This window comes from Mixophyes fleayi, chromosome 9, assembly GCF_038048845.1.
Source record: "Mixophyes fleayi isolate aMixFle1 chromosome 9, aMixFle1.hap1, whole genome shotgun sequence".
NCBI lineage: Eukaryota > Metazoa > Chordata > Amphibia > Anura > Limnodynastidae > Mixophyes > Mixophyes fleayi.
Genome location: NC_134410.1, coordinates 116,286,759 through 116,302,034, shown reverse-complemented (window position 1 = coordinate 116,302,034; position 15,276 = coordinate 116,286,759). Strand labels below are relative to the sequence as shown.

Genomic DNA, 15,276 nt, shown 5'->3' with positions numbered 1-15,276 from the left:
CTGACAGCAATGCAGTGACCAGTGGCAACTGTTATACAAGGCAGAATCATTCTGGTGATTACTATAATATGAGATAGTATGGGGGTAAGTGTATTAAGTAGCGATTCTAGCAAATCGATGTTAATTAGTGACTTTGTTGGCATAATGTAAAACGGCAATGGGTTTAAAGACAAATTTGAATTGGTTTATTAAAATATTTCTAGCCAGGGGTATAACTAGACATTTGTGAGCCCCATATCAGCATTTTGGAAGGGTCCTATATACAGTTCAAAGGTTCAATTCCCTACCTTGGCCTTATCTGTGTACAGTTTGCATGTTCTCCACCGTGTTTGCGTGGGTTTTCTCCGGGTGCTCCAGTTTCCTCCCACACTCCCCCAAAAAACATTCTAGTAGGTTAATTGGCTACTATTAAATTGACCCTAGTCTGTCTCTCTTCGTGTGTGTATGTTAGGGAATTTAGACTGTAAGCTCCTATGGGGCAGGGACTGATGTAAGTGATTTCTCTGTACAGCGCTGCGGAATTAGTGGTGCTTTAAAAATAGCTGCTGCCTCTGATGATGAATGGTTAGAAAAACACATAGAAATATGCAGTTGCACCCACTGCTACTTTGGTAATTATGCCTTTGTTCCTAGCTACAAAAAAAGAAAACTTATAACATTAAAAGTGTTACCACCTGCAGAGGATACTATTTGGGGAAACACCACTAGGTGGCGTGTTCTCTTCTTTGAAAGCAGGTGCATGTGTTCTTAGTTATCTGGCCACTAGATGTCGCTGACAAGCCAAGACCTATATTCCTGTCTTGCTAATGACCGTTAAGATGAGGCAGCAGTGTTGAGGTGTCCACGCTAGGTGGCGCCTCTTTCCCGTTAGGCTTGTGCAGTACACGGTATCCCCCGCTGGGCGGAGCCGGTTTCCCCCGGGAAGATTGAAGTTACTGGGAGGGGAGCGGAGAGGGGGGAGGTCCCCGGTGCACGGAGGGAAATGGCTGGGGAGCCGCAGCAGCAGCAGCAGCAGGTGAGCCAGGTCTGGAGATCTGGGGTCCTAAGAGCCCAGGGACGTGCTAGTGACAGCTGGGTGGATTGCTTATAGTGTGTACATTGCATATACATTATAGTCTTGTGTTATATTAATGTCTGTATATACAGGTGTAACCCTGTGCATGTGAATACTTATACAGTGTGATGCATACCTGTCACTTTATAGTATACTTTATATTATACTTTGTATTATACATGTGTCTATGTCTGTAGCATGGGTCTTTAACATGTGCATTATTACCAGCTAATGCAAATTCAACTTTGTTTTCAAACAGTTGATACATTTAGGATTGGGAGCGCCCTGAGTGTACAAAAACTTCCTTATATGGCTGAAATTTTGCATTTGTGTCCACTTTCCCCCCTAATAGTACATGGTGTGCTTTGCACTGTACATGTAACAAATCATGTCTTTTATGTGTGTTATTGGTGATTTGTCAAGCTTTGGCGGTGATGCAGATAGTGACATATTTAATCATTTTAAAAGGCAGGGCTGTAAAAATAAGCACAATCAACGCTACTCATGAACAGGTAAGTGATTAATGTGGAATATAAAAGCAAGGCAATTATACCTTTTTTTAAAGAGAAACAACTTGATCTAGGTGTTTTAAAGTTTTACGGTTGTGTTTTGTTTGTTTACAAGTTGTCCCTCAACAATGAACTTGCATGTTGACACATATTTGTTTTGTATATAGTATCCATATGCCAATATTCCCTTTGTCCACTGGTGTACAGTGTTCAGAATTCTCATTTATTTATTTGTATTTAAGTATTTGAAACGCGCAGTTATGTGGTTTGAGTGCTCTATTTGGATAATCTCACAGCTGGTATATTTTATCAGTAACCTTTATAAGACACTTCCCTCCCACACATATGTATATTGTCAGTACCATTCCCATTTATGCTCTCTCATTACACCTCATCTCCCAGCTCCAGTTACTAGCTCTCCACACGTTTTATTGTGGCGTACCCTCGTTAATAAAGTGAAGCTTTAAATATCCCTTGGCAGGTGGCCTAACCTGTTTTGTCTCCCTGCTTCCCACCAGGTTTCCGAAACCCAGGTACGTCATCTGATTTCCATATATCAGCTTTACAAGTGCACCTGTCTTGTTTATTATGGATGCAGTCAGACAGTTGCAAATTCCTACGTCATTTATTTGAAAGCCTGTCATGCTTTACTCCCAGAAGCTGTTTATAAGGGCCTTAACTTGTCCAGTGTAGCACAGCTTTAAATGGACCTGTCTCCTAGGCACCGTGTAGGAAGCCATTTTGTGAGGTGGACCAATATTCATCAAAATGCAGCTTAAAAATTTGTCAGGGGCTAGAAACATCACTGAGGGGTATGTGTACTGATGGGCTGAATCCTGGTTTAGCCCACAAAATAACTGCACTTCCTCTGTGTCTAGGTGATGAGCTCTATTTCAATGCGTATACTTGTTTTCTCTAGCTAGGTGCTTGTTGTTGCTATTTGTATAGTGCAGAAGGCCCCCTGCAGACTGAATACAAAGCATCCTTAAAGTGTAGATAAGTGATAATAATAGTTAATAATAAATAGTATGTATCTCCAATCAATTTGGTAGTTATAGATTAAGCGACTGACTCACTATCTGCACACCCTGAGATCCGGTATGGCATTGTATATTGCCCAATCGTCTGATTGGGATGAATAGGTAATTGATTGAGCTGGCTGCAGATTGTTGTACATTGATGATTGTAGCGGCGTGTGTATATATATATATATATATATATGTCATTGGCTGTCAAACTGTGCGAGAACCCTCTGATCTGTACAGTCTGACCATCGCTGTGTATGGTAAATAGGCAGATTGTAGCCGGCTGCATTTTTCTTATTTTATGTTTATTTTGCTCTGAACAGATCTACTCTCCGGAGATGTAATATGTTATAAAATGCTGTCAACAAAAATGATCTATTTTAGTTTGCTTCATCCTAATAATCTATGAAAGATGACAATGATTGTTATTTAAAAATAACATTTGAACTTTTATCATTGACAATTATGAGGTATTTGAATTTTTTTTTTATTTTTTGGGGGGGAGGGGGTGGTCTTGTGAATTGTGGGGTCCAGGCGCTGGGACCCACACACTGTGCTAGTTGTCAGTCCTGCAGGAGAGGGGATAGAGGCATGTCAGCTGTGAAATGGTGTATTTTAAGTGAGCAGAGAAGGTATAGCTGCTTATGCTTACTGCATATTGAGGATACAGGTAGTTTCACTACACTGGACACTGGCTCTTTGTACGAGATGTGGTTGGATGGTGTCCCAGGATTTTTGAGTCAGCCGTGGTCATTAACAGGAAGCAGTTCCAGGAAATGACGACTTGTCTGCTAAAGTTCCTAAACCCCCCTTTAACAAATGTTTTCCCTTGCAGCCGGCTATAATGTCCTGTGTTTCAGCCGCCCCTCCCATCGTGACAGCCAGGTGACATCTAAAGTTACATGTTAGTTTCCTGCAAATATTTCCAGTATGTTTGCATTTCCCCAGGGCGATATACAGGTGCAATCTCAGCGGGCTGTGAGTCGCCTATCTTGAGTTACCTGCAAAGTGCATTAACTCCTTGGAGTCAGCCCTTGGTTGCAATGTCCCCTTTTGTCCTGCAGGGCGGCCACAGAATGGAGCTCAGAAACGGGGGGCCGCAGCTGCTGGATCCAGGCTTCCAGCAGCAGCTGGAGGACTCCAGGGAGCAGCTGAAAAGGGAGATTCAGCGAGAGCTGAAGATAAAGGAAGGGGCTGAAAACCTGCGCAAGGTGTCCACCGATAAGAAACACCAGAGCCATGTGGAGAGTCAGCTGAAGACGTCCAATCGCCGCTTACAGGAGCTGCATCGCCACCTGCAGGAGCTGAACGGAAGGATCGTCATTATGGAAAAAGACACCAAGCAAGGTACATGGATGGCAGAGATCGGGGAGAGGGACGGGTGCACCTTACAGGACCGCTAAATATTAGTTTAAATGTCTTCATTGGGTAAAATTCACACAAATATGATAGTTTTGGGAACTTGTCAGAACTGAACATGTTACAATATATTTTTTAAACTCTGCCACCACCATTTCTATAAGTCAGTGTAATGTTATTGTACCTGGATGTCTTCACGTTTTCTCAAAATTAACATCGCCAAAACTGAGCTCGTTGTCTTCCCTCCTTCTAGATCTTCTTTCCATCCTGATATTTCTATCGCTGTTAACAATACTATGATCTCATCTGTTCCCCAACTCCGCTGCCTGGGAGTCACCCTTGACTCCTCTCTCTCTCCTTTGCCCCCCCACATTCAGTTTCTCGTCCAATCCGGTTGTTTCCAACTCCACAATATAGCCCGCATCTGGCCCTTTATACTATCCACACATTCATCATTTCCCGTCTTGATTACTGCAACCTTCTCCTCCCCTCTCCCACCTTGATCCCCTCAGGTCTAGACTTAACGCTGCTGTGAGACTAATATTCCTCCTCTGCCTCTCCTCTCTGCCTCGCCCTTCACTGGCTCCGCTTCCCCTACAGAATCCTTTTCAAACTCCTCACCTACAAGGCCCTCTCCCACTCCACTGCCCCTGACATCTCCAACCTCCTCTCCATTCACACTCCCTCCTGTTCCCTGCGTTTGGCCGATGACCGTCGTCTCTCCTCCACGCTGATCACCTCACCCTACTCCAGAATTGAAGATTTCTCCCGGACTGTCCCCTAATTTATGCACCTTCAACGAGCACTTAAAACTCACCTCTTCCTCAAAGTATACCAGCCATCCACCTAACCTGTTCTCCATGCCTGTCTCCATCACCTCTCTTCCCCCTACCCCGCCACTTGCTTCTCTTGTAATTGATCCCCTCTATCTCCCCATTGTGCCTCTTGTCTGTTTCTCCTCCCTTTAGGATGTAAGCTCTCATGAGCAGGGCCCTCTTCCCTCCTGTCTCTCTACTTTTTGCACCATCCTCAATGTGTAAGCTATGTTGGGAGCTTTGAAGTCCTGATATTTTTGTTTACTGTTCTGTATGGTTCTACCCTGTATGATCCACTGTCTGTACTCTGTACAGCGCTGCGGATACCTTGTGGCGCCCAATAAATAAAGATTATTAATAATAATAATTGTAAGCAGACACATTTGGGGGATTACAGAACATAGTTGCTTACACTCAGCTGAGACGCGGATTCCAATATCCTAAATGACGTCATGTTTCGGAAACGTAATACCCATTAAATGACGCACCATCTAACAATCAGAGTACCAGCATTGAAATATCCTTATAGGAACATGAAAGTTACAAAAAAAACAGCTGACTGTTCACCATCTTTATTTATATGGAGTCACAGAATCCGCAGCGCCGCACGATCAACAGGAAATAAACAGAGAAAAAGTTACAGATAAGTAAGGGACAAGAGAGACCATATTATCAGTAAAAATCAATACAAGAGACTATAAAGAAAGCACCTAAAATACATAACTAGAACAATGGAAACAGAGGGTTAGGAGGGAGAGAGGGTGAAACTTGTGAGCGTTAATATTAAGAGGATTAGGGTAGTACGAAGACGATGGAGGTGGAGCGTGAGGAGGATTTGTCTTAGGATGGGGCCAGGTAGGTAAGTGTGTAAAGGTGAGTTTTGCGGCAGTGTCTGAACGATCCCAGGTTGGGGTAGAGTCCGATTGGGCGGGCAGGGAGTTCCAAATGTGGCCAATTGATAGGTCTAATTTAAAGCAGAAGCTTTTTAACAAATGTGTTTTGGGTTTTTTTTTGTTTGCAGATGGAACAGTCTCCCCGGACCCCTGTATATTTGATCAGAGCCAGGACCCAAGGCAGCGCCGAGTGGAAGCTCTGAAAAGACAGTTACATATTGAGAACAAGGTCCGACAAGGGGCAGAGAATATCATTCAGATGTTTTCCAGTGGGGCTTCTAAGGTGAGTTACCGCGGCTAAGGCCGGTCACACAAGTGGTGACACTTGTTGGCCGATTTCCCAATCTAGACCTGATTTTCCTTAAAATTGCCTCATGCGTACGATCCACCATCAGACCTGATTAAATGTGGTCTGAATGAGATCAGTTTAGATCAGTTATGTCTAGAACCACATTTGATTGCAGTTGATCAGCGTGTGCGGGGTCTTTAATTTGGCCACCCAAATTATTATTTTTATTTTCAAACTCTTTACTTGTTACAAGAGGAAACGGCATGGACGAGAACAAACAACAAATACAAACAGACTATTGTAAGACCAAAAGATATCTCCTCTTATGTAAAATGTTTTAAATGGGGTGGTTAAGGAGGGGGGGTTGGGAAGGACAGGCCAACCAAATTATCTTACTTACCTTCAGTACAGTGATTCTCTAATCTGGTGAGTACCCTGAAGACTCGCAGGATTGGACCACTGGGATCCTTGTTCCTACTAAGGCAGCCTCTTTCCAGATAAGGAAATAAAAACAAAAAATTGAATATTTGTCCAAAATCTGTTCTTTTCTTTTTTTTCGTCTTTGTATTTTCCCAACCTTGCCCAGCTCTGCCCTGCCCTTTGCTGCCATACACATATGTCCACGGTTTAGGGAGAGTGCACACCGCTTGTTACCATATGCCGGCCATTTCTGGTCACCGTAGTGGCGTTTTTGGGATGCTGATTTTCACTAGTGGAGGCGAAAATCCGTGGGACTGGATTTCTGGCTTTTTTCGGGGGCTCTAAAAAGTTGATATCCACTTTAAAGTGCATCTAGGTGGCCACCCTTTAGCCAATATAAGAGTGCAGCCTATTAATTATTAGGAGTCGGTGACATAACTGAAGCAGTCATTTTGTGAGCTCAACCTGCCTTCAGGAGATTGCAGCCTATACAGCCACTAGTAGGAACCAGTAATTAGCTTGGACTCTGTTTTATGAATATTGGCTCAGAGCACAAAATGGCCGCCTCTGTTCTGGCTACAGTTCCTAGTAATTACAGAGTCCTGTGAATATGGGCATTTTCTAGGCTGAAACTCCACTGTGTGCGCTATAAAACATCAAATAAGTATTTATTTAATTTTGCCATTGTGATTTTATTCCTCTCCTCAAACATACAATGGCCAGGGCCAGCTACATATTATTGTACTAATGTGCCTGCTGAACCTCTTCTAAAGTGTGACTGGAAATGGAGCAATTTGTGTCTATTGAAAGTGCTGGATAGTATAATTAATGGGCAGATGTAAATGTATTATTAAATCTTCGTAAGGTTCTTTCATGTGACTGATTGACTTTAAATAACAGTCCGTGCATAGAGTTCTGTTGTCATGGATACGGCTTTGCTCTCACCATAACATGTTGTGTTTTTTAGTTCTAAAGGCATTCAGATGGCCATAGTTAGAGCTAGTCCTAGTTCTTTATGTATTACAGGACCGTAAGCTTCTGGCCACCGCTCAGCAGATGCTCCATGACAGCCGGATAAAAACAGAATTGCTCCGCATGCAGATCGTGAAGCTGGCGCAGTCTCCGGGATCCACGTCTGATGATCAGGACTCGGACAACGTTTCCCGGCTGGAGCTACGCGTGGAGGAGCTGAGGCGCCACTTACGCGTGGAGGCCGCCGTTGCAGAGGGCGCCAAAAATGTCGTCAAATTGCTAGGCGGCCGCAAAGTGCAGGACCGCAAGGCTTTGGCGGAGGTGAGCTGGGTCAGCGACTGAAAGGCTTGGAGCTTTCTGTTGTGTTTAGTCTCTAACAGGCTGAGTCTTGAGGTTCATCTCTTTCCCCCCCAGGCTCAGTCACGACTGCATGAGTCCTGCCAGAAAATTGACCTTCTCCGTCTCTCTCTGGAGCGCTGCCTCTCCGAGCTGCCCTCTGGACATCCCAAACAGTTGCTTATCAAACAGGATCTGCAGAGCTGTCCGTCCACGGGCGGTGTGTGGGGAAAAGACCAAAGTCTAGGTCAACCGCTTGCGCCTCTCATAAAACCTACTGCGCTGACAGGTATCATCGTTGTGATAAAGGGCAACACAGAAGATGATAAAATGGGAAACTGTATTTGTGTACTTATTCCCCCCCCCCCCCCTTCATCTGTCCAACAGGTACACTGGAAATCCATATTTTGGGATGCCAGGGACTGCTAGAGTCTGTCCCAGGGCGCTCTCGGGCAAATTCAACCCATGGAAGTCCTAATGAAAGCAAGAACTTCATGCGGTATCGGACCGGTGGAAGTAGTTATGGTCGTGGAGGTTCTGGGCGCTACTTACGGTCAGATGAGTTGTGTGGTAAGTACTTGGAGGTGTGTTTTGCCGTCCTCTGGATCAACATACTTAGAATTTGGAAAAGGTCTTGATGGACCTCAAGCTTTGTGTTGTTGTTCTGAAGATAATTTTAGGCTCTATGATTTCAGTTTCACATGCCACCGCTAAAGCTGGCTGGCGGCCATTTTGCAGTTATTTCTTCCTTATTCCCATAGGAGAGGTGATGTGCGTCTTGAAGGTTGATAACAAGCCAGTGACGCAGACTAACTGGGGCCTGGTTCATAACCAGTGTTGGGATCAGAGATTCGCTATTGAGCTGGAGCGGGTGAGTCTCCACGCGTGTTAATGAGCGCACACACATGCACACACTCGCACTCCCTGTATGTTCTGTTTACACCAACTGTTGTCACGCTCTGCAGTCTCGTGAGTTGGAGCTCTCTGTGCACTGGCGGGACTGGAGGGAGCTCTGCGCTCTTCGCTTTCTGCGGTTGGAGGACTTTCTCGACAATGAGCGGCACGGGTTGTGTCTGCAGCTGGAACCGCAAGGAATGCTGTTTGCTGAGGTAAAATAAAAGTACATTGAGTAAGGTGGGCTAGAGCAGTCCATTATGGTATATCTGCTGCCTACACGGTTGTGGAAGCCATTTTATGGGCTAAATCAATATTTGTTAGACAATGCAACCTATCATTTTACTAGAAACTAATGATATCGCTGAGTCATGACGAGCACAGTGCTTTGGGAATATTGGTTCAGTGTACAAAATGGCTGCCTTCAATTGTCTGTAAGTGATGGGTTTGTTTATATTCCTGTCACATTTTATTCCAGATCATGTTCTGTAACCCTGTGATAGAGAGGAGAGGCAAAGTACAGAGACAGAAGCGCATATTCCCCAAACAGAAAGGTAAATGGTTTATCTACAATCAGTAACTTTTTTTTTTTTTTTTAGCTGACTAGATTACATGACATAAAGTGAAGTTGCTCATCCCCTTTCTCTTTCCAGGAAAGGATTTCCTTCGGGCCACCCAAATGAACATTAATTTTGCAACGTGGGGTCGGCTGATGATGAGCATTCTACCGCCGTGCGGAACCCTGACGACGCTGAGCCCGCCCCTTCCTGTGTCTATGTCTACAGGCTCCCAGGGTGTTTCCGAAAGTTACAGGTTGTCGTCTTATTGGTCATGCGTTTGGGCTCTGGTTGTGTGATGTTGGGCATTGTCTTTTCGTATTTGAAGAAGTTAAATGTATAACATGCCTCTTGCTGCTGCTTAAGCTGCTCTTCCATTGCAATTAATGGAGGGGGTGGGATCTGGTTTTCCTATTTTGGGACGGAGCTGTGCAGTGTGTGTGGGAGTTATTATATAGTGCATTTTGAGATGGAGCTTTTCTATTATTTATTATTATTCTTATTATTATTCCATTATTATTCTGTTGTTGTTATTCTTCCATTGTTGTTATTATTTAGAGATGTTTTATATTTTTCTTGCAGTAATTTCCCTGTGAAAAAATTGATATTCAACGATGACCCTTCAATGAAGCCCCCACCCAAACCTCCCCGGATCTACCTACCCCTGGCACCGGAGAAGGAAGCGGAAGCTGCAGACTCTCCGTGCAAGGTGGCTGTGAAGGTGAGTAACATGGCAGACCTTGTGCGTATAAGGGTAATCTGCTCACACAGACACTGCAATATGATCTTCTTGTACAACCATCAACCACCAACCCACCATATTGGTCCTCCAGTCCTGTCATACACATACGCGGAGAATGGACTGCCAGAGGCGCAGTATTTCCTGTCGACCTCTGACCCCTCACATAGGCAGAGGTGGCCAAGCAATCGTTTTGGGTCGACACAAAGTGAACTTAGGCCAGCAAAGAAACAGTTTGGCTATTGAAGGTGCAGTGTTTGGGTGCCTTAAGCAATGAAAGGCTGTCATTGGTATATTCCTTCTTCTGTTGCAGTCTATGAAGCGCAATCATGTAGAGGACAGTGGGATGCAAAGCTCTACTGAGCAACATAAACTTAACAGGTGAGGTGTTTATTTGTTTCTGTGTTTTTGTTTTTTTTTTTTGTACTATTCATGTCTGGAATCGGTAGGTGCGGCAGAAGGGCGCAGCGCTTACTGGGGCACCGCCACCCAGAGTAGAAAAAAAAAAATATCTGTCGTGTTCCATTGACATCAGAGTCCCCGCTTGGAACAGAGCAGCGTTATGGGGGAGTTGGAATAACTACTATACACATGGTATTCAAATGCATCTTATAATGACATCACCATTGGAAATAATGAGCGAATCTCCACAGAACAGGAAGTAACCATTCGTGCTTTTCAAGATCTCTACATTTTTTATCGCCCCTTTTTTACTTTGACATTTGTAAATGTTGTGAAATGACCCTTTCTTTAGAAGCAATATTTTACTGATATTTTAAGTACATCTTGCCTGATCATAGCGTCTGATCCTGGACAACATGTCCTATTGTCAGGGGGACGGTATCATTGCCTCTGTTTTCCACTTGGTCAAATGATTTCTATAAACCAAGATCACAACTGCCCTCTGCAGACTGATATAGGTACTGCACTACAGAAACAAATTGTGCAGAGTAAAGTATTAAATATCAAATCTCTTTATAGTTCAATTAGATTTTAATTGTACACAATATTTTGCAAAAATACGATCTCATTAATTGGGGACTTGCAGTTTCTGGATTTTTGCCGTCTTGGTGTGAGTTGCTATAGCTAACTCCTTAAAGCCAAAAGAATAAATAGTTAGTGAGCATGTCCATATTGATGGGGGCGTGACTTAGACAAATCATGGGTGTGGCCTAATTTATCTTGAATTTGTTGAATCTGGAAAGTTGGGAGTTACAGGTATTCATACTGCTAAGTTGTTTGTCTTCTGACAAAATGGAACATAGATTGTGTTTTGTGTGTTAGGGATTAATTTAGACACGAAGCTCCAATGGGGGCAGGGAATGGTGCAAATAATTCGGCATTCTCTGGCAAGCGCTGCGGATTATGGCGCTATGCAAACAAACCATGATAATTAAAAATATTCATGATAATGACGGTGCTAGTGTTTGTTTTCTCTTGCAGAAAACGGGTGCTCACGCTCGAAGATTTCTCCTGCGTGTCGGTGCTAGGGAGGGGGCATTTCGGCAAGGTAAGTGAGGAATAGTTCTTCAGGATTCCTAAGTGTTGGGCCGACAAGCTTGGGTGGGCTTGTATGATATACTGTAATGTGAAACGGCAGATGGAATTCAGATACATTTAGGTTTATACACCTGGCGCGTGGTTTATTATACACTAAATGGAATACAATTGGGGAAAACTGAGATGGAGATGGACTTGGGAATGCTAGATGACAGAAAGCTATGTAACAGTACACAGCGCCAGGCAGTGGCTGCAACAGCAAATAAAACGGTAGTATTGCCGTTCTAGAAGTTATTAGATAGACCAAGGGCCGGATTAACCCTAGGGCGATCAATGCTGCTGAGCACTTTCACTGCGGTCCTTCCCCGCACTGTAGTCTCCTTACTGAGGAGATCTCCTCAGCTCGGCTCGGATCACTTAGCGCAGGGGCCTCCATTCCCTTAATCCGGCCCTGGATAGACCACACCTTATATATGGGGTGCAGTTTTGGGCACCTCACTGTAAGAAGGACATAGAAGAACTGGAGAGGGTTCAAAGGCGGGCAACTTAATAAAGTTAAAGGAAAGGTCAAATTGAAAAAAAAAATTGTTTACTGTATGAAAAGGGTGCTTTATAGGTGACCTAATTAATATGTTTAATTATAGCTAAAACCTTTACAAAGATTTGTCTGAAACTTCTCGTACACAAAATGGTCTTTTACAAATGGATGAGAGAAGTTCTAGGAAGGATTCTTTACTGTAAAAGCTCTTATTAGTAAAGGACATTAAATGATCAATCCATTGTTCTCTTTGGGGTGCTGCCCTACCTCTTCCTAGCGGACTGTATTGGGTGACACACATTAATGCTGGCATGTACACGCAGGAGAGAGGTGTGAATTGCGTCTCTACGGCACTGTATAATTGTAAATGAGAGCTTTTCCTTAAAAACAGAGCTGCCACCCTATATACAACACACAATCCATCATGGCACCATGCAGAACCCGCGCTGGCGGCTGTGGTCTGCCAGGAATTGTTGCTATTGGGGGAAAAAAAATTGTGTACACAATAATTTATATCATGTATACAATACATTTCCTTCAGTGTTTTAGTGCTGGGACTTTAAACTGTGTGTCATGGGGTGTGTGACACGCTGCTAGGACTTACTGTCTACAGGAGGAAGTAGGGATTGTATCAATAAAATGATTTTTAGTTAAAGACATTTCTTTAAAACAGCCTTTAAGATTTGCTTTGTGTTTTTTTTATTTATTTGTGTGTGTGTTCTTGCTATAACATTAGTTTTGCTTTGTGTGTTTTTTTTGTTTTTTTTATTTAGTTTATATCACCAGTTCATAAATATGGGTTTTTACTATCTTTAGGTGCTTCTGGCTGAATATAAGGGGACAGGAAAGCTATACGCAATCAAAGCTCTGAAGAAACGTGATATCGTTAGCAGAGACGAGCTTGAAAGGTCGAGTAAACTCTAAACCTCTGTGTTCTATGAATCAAATCACAGTGAAGTGTTGGTAAAACAGATGGAAACTGCTATTATGTCCCTGCTCTGTTTATTTGAAGCCACAAGTATCAACTTCCCTTGACATTAATAAACCTTTGTTAGGCTTTTTGAATTGCATACATTACTGGTAAGCTGGACATCAGTATTGTGTAACTGTGCAGGTCTGAAGACTGTGATTGTAGATGGATCATCGTCATTTATTTATATAGCGCCACTAGTTCCGCAGTGCTGTACAGAGAACTCATTCACATCAGTCCCTGTCCCATTGGAGCTTACAGTCTAAATTCCCAGACAGACAGAAATACAGACTAGGGTCAATTTGTTACCAACCAATTAACCTACTAATATGTTTTTGGAGTGGGGGAGGAAACCGGAGCACCCGAAGGAAACCCACGCAAACACGGGGAGAACATACAAACTCCACACAGATAAGGCCATGGTCGGGAATTGAACTCATGACCCCAGTGCTGTGAGGCAGAAGTGCTAACCACTGAGCCTCAGTGCTGCCCACCTAGATTGTGTACTTTCCTGGTACCCCCTCCCTCTACGCTCTTCAGACACAGGGGATTCCCTCACACCCACCTCTTTCACTAGCTACAGCCATGGGTCAAGTGGACCCATTGCCACATAGGTTGATGAGAGTATGTTATCACTGGAACCTTGTCGGTATCTCCAGTCCAGTCGTCCTGGTCACTGCAGTATCGTGGCCAAGGGAGGGCTGAACGTCATCCCTAATTTCCTCCTGGTGATCTAGAAGCCTTTCCACACACACATGGGTTTGCTGGAGGGGGAAGGGAAGGGTACAGCAAAGTGCATCCACCTCGGTGCGTTCTGTCCCAGCAGGAGAGCAGTGGATCCACGTGACTGTGCAAGACGGGCTGCCGCCAGGCTATAGTACTCACAAGATGGAGCTAGTGCTCCCTGCAGACTCCTGCTGGACAACGCAGGTGCAAAGAGGTCCTGCACATGTACAGAGCACAAAATAGGAATTCTCAGTAAGCAGTGTGTTGTGGTCACACTGGTGGCACTTCAGCTGTTCTCGGCAGTCAGGGTTCAGGCTGAAGGGTAGCGTAACATGCACCTTTATTTTTTGGGACGATAGTTCTCCTGTACAGACTCTTAGGAGCCCACAGCCCCTCACCTTACTGGTCTTCAGTTATGTCTGTCCCACAAGCCATTTGAACTGCCTGTTGTTGTCAAAATTATCCATACTTTCAGTCTTCGGACCCCTCCCTCCCCTCTAGTTAAACTCTTGAAGTCTTGTATGAGTCCGTGGTGGACCCCTCCACGGTTGAGGAAGAGTAAGGATGGTAAGAATACTTCAGAACATAATCTGGCTCCATAGTTGGACTCACAGGCATCTTCTCCAGCAGCTGAGGGTGTTGACTGTTATTTTGGTCCTAAATATCCAGGATTCTAAGGATCAGCCATGGTTTCTGTTTGCCCCATTTTGGAAAAAGTCTTCATCACTTGTCGACCAATAAACTTCTTTTCTCTGATGCTTTAGGGGACACAGATCGGCCCACCCAGTAATGTGTGCTCACTGTTCTTTCACCTCCTCTTTTGAGGAGGGGGGGGCTAGAATATGACCATTGTCTGTCGCCCTTCAGCATCTGAGGAAAGGATAGAACTACAAGTCCCACACTGCGATGCTAAACGTATGAGGGCACAAATTTGCAGCTAATTGTCGTCTGCTTTCAAGGGGGGGAAAAGCTAACGACTACAAACGTGGCTGTTTTCTGGAGCAGGTTTTGGCTATCTGTTACACCATGTGCTGTGGAACTAAAAGTCTCAGCAAGTTTTGGCATCAATAAAATTTAATTACTTTACCAGAGAGCCTATCTGTGCCAACAATACAACTTTTGTTTACCGATCAATGTATCATGTAATAGACTGTCACATTGTAGTCCTTGCTTGAAGAATGTTTATTTGCCCTACGTGTTTGAAGTGACTCAGAATTTATAGGTATTTTTTCTATACATTTGTTTTGATTTTCTGCTATCGCTCTTTACCTCTGTGTACATTCAGCCATCATCTCACCCTACTCTATGCCGTGTATCTTTCTGTCCTTGCAGTCTGCAGTGTGAGAAGCACATCTTCGAGGTGGTAAACTCTTCCGGACACCCGTTTTTGGTGAACTTGTTTGGATGCTTCCAGACGCCAGAACACGCGTGCTTTGTCATGGAATACATGCCAGGAGGGGACCTGATGATGCACATACATGCAAACGTGTTCTCTCAGCCTGCAGCAAGGTGAGATGAGGGTGAAAGTAAACTTAGGATGTTACAGTTCTGCTCTCACATGATGTAACTAACTGGAAACCTCTCTCTTGTCAGGTTCTACTCGGCCTGTGTGGTTCTCGGCCTTCAGTTCCTGCACGAGAAAAAAATAATTTACAGGTATAGAGATCTGAGACTAGGATC

General features: G+C 44.0%; 1 protein-coding gene across 3 annotated transcripts in view; it reads left to right on the top strand.

Moving 5' to 3' along the window:
• The first annotated feature begins 902 nt into the window (after positions 1-902).
• The window catches only part of PKN3 (protein kinase N3), a 23,094-nt gene continuing 8,720 nt past the window's right edge, over positions 903-15,276 (top strand). Inside the window, exons 1-16 of one of the 3 annotated variants that reach the window (XM_075185141.1) lie at positions 903-1,024; positions 3,653-3,935; positions 5,784-5,938; positions 7,391-7,657; positions 7,751-7,961; positions 8,060-8,242; positions 8,434-8,543; positions 8,638-8,781; positions 9,045-9,120; positions 9,220-9,379; positions 9,706-9,844; positions 10,176-10,243; positions 11,306-11,372; positions 12,717-12,808; positions 14,929-15,105; positions 15,190-15,252. In XM_075185141.1, coding sequence (XP_075041242.1) covers positions 983-1,024; positions 3,653-3,935; positions 5,784-5,938; positions 7,391-7,657; positions 7,751-7,961; positions 8,060-8,242; positions 8,434-8,543; positions 8,638-8,781; positions 9,045-9,120; positions 9,220-9,379; positions 9,706-9,844; positions 10,176-10,243; positions 11,306-11,372; positions 12,717-12,808; positions 14,929-15,105; positions 15,190-15,252 — 2,237 coding nt within the window. In that variant the 5' untranslated portion in view covers positions 903-982. Of the gene's footprint in view, positions 1,025-3,160; positions 3,567-3,652; positions 3,936-5,783; positions 5,939-7,390; positions 7,658-7,750; positions 7,962-8,059; positions 8,243-8,433; positions 8,544-8,637; positions 8,782-9,044; positions 9,121-9,219; positions 9,380-9,705; positions 9,845-10,175; positions 10,244-11,305; positions 11,373-12,716; positions 12,809-14,928; positions 15,106-15,189; positions 15,253-15,276 lie in introns of those variants that run through there. The other 2 variants (XM_075185140.1, XM_075185139.1) reach the window with 2 other exon arrangements.